The sequence below is a fragment of the Neophocaena asiaeorientalis genome, unplaced genomic scaffold, assembly GCF_003031525.2.
Source record: "Neophocaena asiaeorientalis asiaeorientalis breed wild unplaced genomic scaffold, Neophocaena_asiaeorientalis_V1.1 scaffold409, whole genome shotgun sequence".
Taxonomy (NCBI): Eukaryota; Metazoa; Chordata; class Mammalia; order Artiodactyla; family Phocoenidae; genus Neophocaena; species Neophocaena asiaeorientalis.
This window is the reverse complement of record NW_020175208.1, coordinates 2,458,271-2,468,145: the sequence shown is the minus strand read 5'-3', so window position 1 is coordinate 2,468,145 and position 9,875 is coordinate 2,458,271. Positions and strand designations below refer to the sequence as shown.

Below are 9,875 nucleotides of genomic sequence, written 5' to 3'. Positions count from 1 at the left end.
GCCGCACCTGCGGCCGAAGAGCCGGGGGGCCCGGGCGGCCCCCCGCGCAGGAAGAAGTCTCGCTCCGGCGTGTCCGGCCTTCGCCGTGCCTTCAGCTGGCTGCGGGGCAAGCGGCGCAAGAAGGCGGCAGGGACAGAGGGCGCCGAACCGGCCGCCCCCCGGGCCAAGAAGGCGGACGACAAGGCCAGGAGGGCCAAGGGTAAAGGCCGAGGTAAGGCGACCGGGCACCTGGGCAGGCGCCGGGCGGCGCCGAGGGTGCGGCCTGGGTGGCTCCTCTGGGGGTCCGCGGCGTGTCGGAGGTGGTGGCTCCCTAGGCGCCGTTGCTTGGGGAGCGAAGAGCCCAGGGCTCAGCCCCGCTCGAGATGGAGAGGACCCCCCGAAGGGGGCAGGAATCCCCTGGCTTAAGCAGGAAGTGCTGGCCGCCCGGCTCTTGGGACGGTGAGGCGGTGCCCCCTTCCCCCAGTCTCACTCAGGCTCTGCCCTCTGCTGCTGAGTCAGGGGGGTCAGAGTCTTGACTCTGGCCTGGGGCCAATGGGAGAGGCACGTGACCTTGCATCTCTGGTGGGGGGGGTCCCTCTGGATCTGGAAAGCCAACTGCACTCAAAAGGTGTTTCAGTCGTCGAGGTGGATCCGGGTTTCCGGCCCCACAGAGGACCCAGCACGGAGCATAACATGCTTTAGGTTCTTAGCAGTGTTAGCTTTTCCTACCTGGCCCCCCTCACCACTCACCTGGGCCAAACCGCAAACATCCACCTCCTGGGGTGGTGAGCTCAGGATCTGAGCCAACTGCCCCACCCACCACTCCTTCTCCCCGCCTTGGTAGAAACGGTCTTGTGTTGGAAGTGTGCTTGCAGATGGGGGAAACAGGCCCAAGTTAATGGAGAGGCGGTACCTGGGGCAGCGGTGGTTACCTGAAGTACTACAGCTAATTCCTTGCCTCTAGGCTCCCTCTGGCCTGATGGATGGGCAGCCTGAGGGGAGGGGTGGCTGATCTGGCCCATCCCTACTGGAATCACTTTTCTTTTGGCTGCTTGCTTTGTTCTTCCCTCATCTTCCTCTCTGTTTCTGTCTCCTGATTGAGGTGGAGGGCATGAGTCTCTGCAAGAGGGTGGGGCTCCCTTGGGGCCAGCCGTCCTAGGAAGTCTACCTTTCCTGTGCTCCTGCTTCAGTGCTAGAGGTGAGGAAATGGCGGTGTGTGCAGGCCAATCCCATTCTGCCTGTTTACCCGCCCAGTGTCCTTTAACCACCTCCTCTGGAGGATAATTAGATGGAACACTTTAGGGGTCAGGAAGAGGGTGAAAGGCCTCTTGTGTGATTGCATCCGGCCTGATCTTCCTTTTGGATATGGGCCCTGCTCCCCTGCAGCCCAGCCACAAACAGAAGTTGGGTGCTGGGGCTGAGATGACTGGGCCAGGCCCCATGGGAAGGTTTGCATGAGGGGTATTTCCAAGGGCTCTGTAGTCCCCACAATATATGAAGTCTGTCCCAGGGTTGCCCCACTGGGATTCAATCTGAAGTCATCCCTATCACACTCAAGGGGGCATGGGTCAGAATTGCAGCAGGATGGTTTGTGGTCAGACTGTCAGGATTAGAGATAGAAGGCTAGTGGCATACCCCAGGGCAGTGGACACTTTTCCCCTGGGAGATCAGCCTGGGGGCAGGGGCTGGAAAAGCTGACTCTGTAGGTCCCTGCTCTGACAGTCTGGGTTAAGGGTCATTGGGTCAGTGGCAGGCCTCCCCCCTGCCTTGTGTTTGGTATTGGGTAGCACTGGGCTTTCTGGGCAGCAGGTCGACCTGATTTGGGACCACGTGCATGGGCAACACCTCCCTGCCCCTGGCTGTTGTTTCCCCAGGTCTGAGGGTGGCCGTAGGTATGTCTGGAGGAAGTCCTGCTTCCTTTTGCTCCAACCTCCTATTATTCCAATTGTTTCCTTGTCACCTGCCTGGCCAAACTTCTTTTCTGTTTATTAAGAGAAATAAATCCAATCTCTCTCATCTCCACTGGCACTGCTGGTCAGGAAGGGGAAGCCCAAAGAAGGCTTAACTCTTTCTGGGGAAAATGTTTAGAATGAAGATTGGGGGAGATGGGGAGGAGGCACACACAGAAAATTCCTGGGAGGTCAGGGGCCTTTGCTAGGGAGGTCATTATCTCCCTGCTCCCAGTTGCTGAACCAAAGACCCATAGATGCAGGTCTTGGCTTCTTTAATCTGAGTCCCCTACTATAAAAGGGAAAACTGAGCTTGGGATAGATTTTGAGCCTCTGTTTTCCAGAACCCCCGTGCTCCCTGCACTGCCCTGCACAGACTTAGAAAGGAAAGAGAGGAAGTCTGACATTTATTTATTATTCTGAATGTGCCAGAACCCCCCCCCACCTCCCCGCATCCATTACCTCCATTATCATTTACGACCATTTGAAGATGGAAAAACTGAGGCTCAGGGACAGTGAGCAATTGGTTTGCCCACCTGGGATTTGAACTCAAATCATCTGACTTCCAAAACTGGTCCTGCTTTCATGATTCTCCCAAGGACATAGACCAGGGGGAAAGGCTTAAAGATCTTCTCATCCAACCCATTGTACAGATGGGAAGAGGCCCAGAGAAAAGTGAGGGAACTTGATAAAGTAGGAGGAGTATCAGAGTCAGGCAAGTTAATGAGAGTTCACATCCTGGCCCAGCGGTTAGCAAGCCCTGTGACACTGGGCAAGCAACTTCTCTGTGGCCTCACTGTTTCCATTACTGTCTCTTGAAGAGAGGGGACCTTCTCACTGGGCTAACCTTCCAGCTAGACATATCCTTGATGGGTCTGTGAGCTTTCCAAGATTCTTACAAAAGAGGATGTGAAAATTATTTGAAAGTGAAGTCACCATAGAAATGTAAGGGGTCGCTGTTATTGTGTTTGTGAGTTTATTCACCTGAGTTGTAAGGACCCAGTCTGGAAGGAATGGGCTTTGAAGCTGACAGGACAATTCTGTCCTGGGCCCTGGTCTGCCCCTCTTGGGCCATGTGACCCCGGCAGGTTATTAACCCCTCCAAGCCTCAGTTCTGCTACCTGTAAAATAGAGATAACAAATCCTGGCTTTACAGGGGTGTTTCAAGGATCAAATTAGAAAACAGACATGCAAGTGCATTGTGAACTGTGGAGCATGGTCCAGATGTCAGCGGGTTGCTGCTGCTGTGATGCTGAGGACTTGAGCATTAGCTAAGTTTATCCTGATTCAGGTTTGGAAAACAACTCATTGGTTCCACCTCAGATACCCATGACGATGATGATTATTGAGGGGGGATCCAGGGAAGGTGGAGTCTTACCTTTGTCCAGCGGAGGATTCAGTCACAGAAAAAGTAACAGACAAACAAACAAACAAGCAGACATCCATATATTTCAGAAATATCATGTGGACTCTAGACAAGTGTGTGGGGAGGAAGTGTTTCTGGGATGGATGCCAGGACTGGAGGCTGGCAGATAATCGGGGGAGGCTTCCTGGAGGAGGTGAGCAGAGTGTGGAAGGAGGGCAGGGTGCTGGCTAATTTGAAGGGGAACATGAAGGCTGCTATGTGCCAGACCCTGGCCAGGCATTTTCATGAATGTTTTCCCTTGTCCTCAACAACCTGGGAGGTGGTCAGTTACAACCATTTAGGGGTGAGAAAATAGGCCCAGAGGGTGAAAGTAAGTTGGTCAAGGTCATTCAGCTTCATTCATTTGAAAAAGACATATTCCTTACTAGATAGTGTCATGTACTGGTCAGGGTAATGCAAATATTTGGGACAAGACGGGCAAGGTTCTTACTTGCATGGACATGATGAACATAGCGTAGTACTGACAGAGCCACTCAATCTGTCTCCAGAGGCCATACTCTCCAAACAAGATAATATGAGGTTGGATGTGTTTCTGACTCGAGGGGAGTAACTGCTGTAGAGCTTAGGATCAACTTTGGGGAAAGGAGTATACAGCCCTCCCGAAGGTTTCTCTCAGGCAGTGGGCAGTGGCTGGGGGGGTGGGCGCTGGGGATGGCTCCGATACTGATAGTGAGAATTTAGGAGCTACCCTGCCAGGCCCAGCAGATTTAACCCCATGAACGTTGGCCACTCACTCAGGGAGAGCTGTGCTGGGCATGGGGTTATGGAGAGAATCCTGCGTTTGAGTTCTCCTTTGCCAAGTCCTGCCCCATTCTTGGCAAGACACTGTCTGTCTTAATAAAGATGGGGTTTAATGACCTCTGACCATTAGTGGCCCTTTCTCATTCTAGAATTCTATGAGTTTGAGAATGGTCTGGAGGAGCAAGCTGGAAGGGGGGACTGGGGGTGGGAGCTATGTTCAGGGAAGGAGAGCCTACCTTTGGCCAGTCAGATGGACATGACATCGGGACCCAGTGGTCTGGATGTCATAGGAAGGTGGGTGAGGATGCAGGGTGAATAATGCCAACTCTCCCTGCTGAGGAAGGGGCCTGTGTAGCTCTAAAGCAAAGTGAGGACCCAAAGGCACTTTGGTTAGTGGTCACTTTGCCTCTCTGAGGTCCAGGTGGTATCTGTTTGCCTTTCAATAAACACTCCATGTATTTCCACATTCTGTGCCATTGCATGTGCTGTTCCCCACCTAGTATGTGTTTCCCTTCCCTTTTCTATCCAGTACTTCTATTCATCCTCAAGGCCTGGTCCAGTGTCATCATCTCTGTGATACTCCTGGGGAAATTATTGCCCCCAGACTCTAGAGCAGGGTGCTCAAGAGATTTGGAGTTGAACAGCATATGCTTTTCTTTCTTTTTTTAATATTTATTTATTCGTTTATTTATTTGGCTGTGTCGGGTCTTAGCTGCAGCATGCGGGATCTTTTGTTGCAATGTGCGGGCTTCTCTAGTTGGCGCTCGGGCTCTAGAGCACACAGGCTCAGTAGTTGCGGTGCGCGGGCTTAGTTGCCCTGCAGCCTGTGGGATTTTAGTTCCGCGACCAGGGATTGAACCCTTGTCCCTTGCATCAGAAGAGGGATTCTTTTTTATTTTTTTGGCTGCAATGGGTCTTCGTTGCTGTGCTCAGGCTTTCTCTAGTTGCGGCGAGCAGGGGCTACTCTTTGTTATGGCGTGTGGGCTTCTCACTGCAGTGGCTTATCTTGTCGCAGAGCACAGTCTCTAGGCGTGCGGGCTTCAGTAGTTGTGGCTTGTGGGCTCTAGAGCGCAGGCTCAGTAGTTGTGGCGCACAGGCTTAGTTGCTCCGCGGCATGTGGGATCTTCCCGGACCAGGGCTCGAACCCGTGTCTCCTGCATTGGCAGGCAGATTCTTAACCACTGCACCACCAGGGAAGCCCGGAAGGTGGATTCTTAACCACTGGACCACCAGGGAAGTCCCAGGATATGCTTTTCTGGTCACCTGCTTCTTGGGGAGGGGCATCTCAGTGTCCTTAGCCTGGGGCCTTGACTGATGTGATATGGGCAGGGCTCCCTCCGCTGTGGGATACATCAGTGGGGGAGTGGTTTCCATAAAGGAGTCTGGGTCCACCTTCTCCAAGCCCCTCTGAAGTGATGAGCATTGTCTGCCTTGGGTCCAGATGGGAGAGGGGGTCTCACTAATTTATTTCACAAATACTTACTAAGTATTTAATATTAGGTAATAAGTACCTACTATGTGCCAGACTCTGTCCTGAGGATGAATGAAAGACAAGGTCCCAGTCCTCGTGAACCTCACAGTTTGAGGGGGGTAGTAGACATTGAACAAGTAATTAAGGGTCAAGAAGTGTGACTAAGGAGGGAACAGAGTGATCCCAGGGGGAGATCAAAGACGGCTTCCCCAAGAGGTGATGCGAGCTAAAATGGAAGAATGAGGGGAAGCTGGGGTTGAGGGATTTGCAGAGCTGGAACCAGGCAAGGCTTCTGTTGGGGGTTGGGACCAGCTGGCTGTCGCATTCCGTGGGCACAGGCATCACCATACCTTACTGTTCTGAACATCCTGAGGGCAGGCCCTGGGCTGACTGTCTTTTCCCTCTGCCCTGCCCAGCACAGGGCCTGGCATTAAGTGGCTTTGGGTGATAGGTGGGTAATCTGATATGGGCCCCCAGAGCATGGGTATCTCCAGATCCTGGGCGCTCAGAGCTGATAGCCTGAGATGTCACAGGGAGCCCTCACGGTACATACAGATGGGCAACTGAGGCCCAGAGGAGGAAGTGACTTGCTCAAGGTCATACAGCCAACCAGTGTTGGAGGCGGAACAGGAGCCCACACCTGCCAGGCTGACCTCAGCTTCCCCACTCCTTTGTTCTGACTTCAAATGGAAAATCCCATCCCAGAAAGGGGCCTCGAGCAGGGGTGGGATGAAAAGAGCAGGAAGCCGAGGCCGAGAAGGCCTCATCCATCCCCTCCCTTACCTCTGACACCTTCAGAGAGGGGCCAGGTCCAGCTGCCTCTCCCCCTCCCTCCTCAGCGGAGGCCCTGGATCCGCACCGGTGGCACAGGGCCCAGGTTCTCCTGGAAATCCCCTTCAGGCTGGGGGGCCCTCCCCCCACCACTCTCCCTTTCCCTGTGGCCAGAAAAATCTCTAATCTGTTGTCGGCAGAGGGCAGTGGGAGCGCCTCCCCTCCCCCACCCGCCCCTCGGAAATTCCCCTCTCCCCGAACCCTCAAAGCTGTCTCAGCTGCTCCTGGCCTGTCACATGCTGAAGAAAACTAATGAGAGGAGGCATTGTATATTGTTTAGGCCGCAGTGAATGCGGCGGGGTGGGGAGAGCAGGTGTACACACCTCTGCCTCCCATCTGGAGAACCCATGGACGGCCACCTCCAGTCCTGTGGCTGACTTGGGGGAGGAAGTGGGTGGAAGCAGCTTCCTTGGGCAGCAGGGATGAACTCGTTGTCCACCTCCCCCATGACTATACTCCCCAGGACTCTGTGCTCTAGTGTTCCACTGTCCTGGGGGCCGGTTCACCAAAGGCTGTCAGCTGCACTCCCAGGGTGCTCTGTGCTGGCATGGAGGGGAGATGGAGACAGCTCAGCCTGCCAAGGGTTTAAACCCTGAATCTTCTGGCAAAGTGCGTGCTTCCCAGGAGGCTGCTGGTGGGGTCTGTTCCGAGTAGGACCTCCTGCCTGCTTTAGGATACCCTCTCCTCTAAGCCCCTAGCCAGCCGAGGCCTTTAATACTATCCTCCAGGAGGGTCACGAGACACTCAAGCCCTGCCTTGTGGTTCCAGGAGTTCTGGTCCATATGTCTACCATACCACCTACTTCTTCCCACCAGTCCTACCCCAGGCTCTCCCAGGCTCTCCCATGCACTTGACTCGTTGGTAGTACTCTTCCTCCTGGATCCAGGAGCAAGCATAGCCTTTGTAGTGAAAGAAGGTAAGACTGGGAGAGTGCCTTGGACTCTCTTGCCTGTGCCTCTTCACCTCCATTAGTGCTCAAGGTGCCATCATCACCACCTTTGCCAGTTTCTGTTCAACATGTAGGGATACCTACTGTGTGCCAGACACTGTGCTGAGCCTGGGGCTACTAGGAGGAGTGAGAGGATCAGTGTCCTTGAGGAACTTGTTTTCTGGTTGGAACGGGAGATACCAAAGCAGACTGTTGCCTTCAGACAAGTGCTGGGTTGGTGTTACACAGGGTGCTGGGGAGCCCTGAGGTGTGATCAGTTCTGTATCAGCGGACAGCATTAATGCCTGTGGGAGCCCCAAGAACTGGGCTGGGGGAGGAAGGGGGGGGGTCAAGGAAGACATGGAGGAGGACACTGTCTAGCAGGGCCTTGAGGACAGGCAAAGGTGGAAGAGGAAGGAGCTCTGAGAATGAGAGGGGTGTGGTCAGAGATGAGGCTGAACTGGTGAGCGGGGACAGCTCCTGCAAGGTCTCCTGTGAAGGCCAAGGTACCTGCTACACTCCAGACATCCTTCTAAGCTCTTTGCATGCCTGTCCTCACTGAATGCATGCCAAGGGATTTGGACTTTACCCTTGAGTGTTCTCTCTGCCCCCCCCATACCACCTTTCCCCTTTATGGGCCTCAGGTTCCCCACCTGTAAATTAAGGGAATTGGGCCAGCAAATCTCTGAGGTCTCATCCAGCTCTGCCACTAGGACCCTCTTCTCTGTGCGAGGCAGGGAGCCTGCTGCACACAGCGTGGTGTACAGTGTATGCTCAACAAGTATTTTCTGGGTGGATATATAAAATACCAGCCCCTCAGGGACTATACTGTTGTCAACCTCAGTCTCTTAACAAGAGATGGGCCTCAGGGAGGGTGTGGTTCAGCTTTAACTCTCCCATTTTGCAGGGAGGGAACAGGGTGTCTTGGAGCCACTGGGCATAAGAGGCAGCAAGGTGCAGTGGAGGGGCTTTGCCCCGGTGGCAGAAAGGATGAACCTTAAGGGGATTAGAACTGAGGGCCGTGGGCTTCCAGCCCAGGGCTCTTTCTCTGTCTATACCATGCTGCCCCTGGTTGGAGAGATGGCAGAGTGATCGTAAAGGAGAGTCCTTGCCCAGTGTGTGGGGTCCTGGGCAGGTCCCTGGACACAGGGCACTTGTGAGAACATAAAGATGTGGGGGCCTTGGGCAACCTGGAAGGCTTTCAGCTTGGTCTGGGCTTTGAAAAACAAAGACTTATTTAACGGGAGATGAGAGAGAGTTAGGGTTAGATGCACACAGACATGTGCTTCCATGTATGTTTACCTATATGCTCCATTACTTACACATACCCCGCCCCCCCAAAGGTAGATAGATATGGGTATATCAGCAGACAATTGCACAGTCATATTGATACAGAAAAGCACATGCAATTACAGTCTTATAGACAAACGTTTTTACTTACATGCACTCAAGCAGACTATTACACACTCAAACACACAAAAAGCAGTGATATTCAGCCAGCTTGAGGGAGTCACAATTATATAGGCAAATACACAAAAGCACACATCCAAACCTATGTAAACAGACTCAGTTATATGGATACAGGCATGCAGTCACAGGTGATGACACAGAGAGGAACCCACATGTTCAGGGTCACAGATGCACAACTACACAGCCACATTCAAGAACGCAAATACAAATGCCCAATTACATGCCCTCCTTCAAGGTCATGGAGAGGCACAGATAAAGTGGTGGGGTAGGTAGCCTGGAGCAGTGGGTATTGGACTCAGTCTGGGTTTGAGTACTGGCTCTGTAGCTTAATGCTGTTTGACTTTGGGCTAATCATTTGACTTCATGGAACCTCAATTTTCCCATCTGTAAAATGGAGATGATAAAAGTACCTACCTTACGGAATTGTTTTGTGCATGAAATTAAGTAATGCATGAAAGCAGTTATCACAGTGCCTGGCACATAGGAAGCGCTATATAAAAGGGTTCTATTGTTATTTTGAACACCATTACTACAGAAATACAGTCAGATAGATGTATTTGTACAAACAAGCAGAGACAGGAGATACACAGACACGTGACACTCACGGGGTGGTGGTTGGTGGGCCCTAGCAGCAGCAAGGCTCCAGACCCCGCCTGTCTGGAGCCTGGGCCCCTAGTTCTCTTGGTTCAGCTGCAGTCCTCAGAGGCAGCCCCTGGCCTGGGAGAGCGAGCGATCCGTCGGCCCCACCTGGACAGGCCCGGCCTTTCCCAGAGCACTGGGCGGGGCGGCTCAGCAGGTCTCCCAGGTCCTCAGAGGGGTGGAGCTTACGGGATGTGCGCCAGGCCCCGCCCCCTGCCGGCCCCTCCCTCACCCCGGCCATTGGCCGCAGAGCCCGGGGGCGTGGCCGAGCTGGGGCTGGGGGCGCCTGCGGTGGCCGCCCGCGCTTCTCTCTGCCTCCCTCCTGTGGCTGCGAGCCCGGCTGCCGGGCTGGTAGGGCTGCGCTAGGGTTCCCGCGCCGGCTCCCGCGCCCACCATGGGCAACTCACACCACAAGAGGAAGGCCCCAAGCGGCCCCCGGAC

General features: G+C 53.9%; 1 protein-coding gene across 1 annotated transcript in view; it reads left to right on the top strand.

Annotated features, from left to right (window-relative positions):
* Positions 1-6: 6 nt before the first annotated feature.
* The window catches only part of NHSL3 (NHS like 3), a gene marked incomplete at its 5' end in the record, with an annotated part of 28,417 nt that continues 18,548 nt past the window's right edge, over positions 7-9,875 (top strand). Inside the window, one exon of the mRNA XM_024765313.1 lies at positions 7-211. Within this exon, the coding sequence (XP_024621081.1) occupies positions 7-211 (205 nt within the window). The remainder of the gene's footprint in view (positions 212-9,875) is intronic.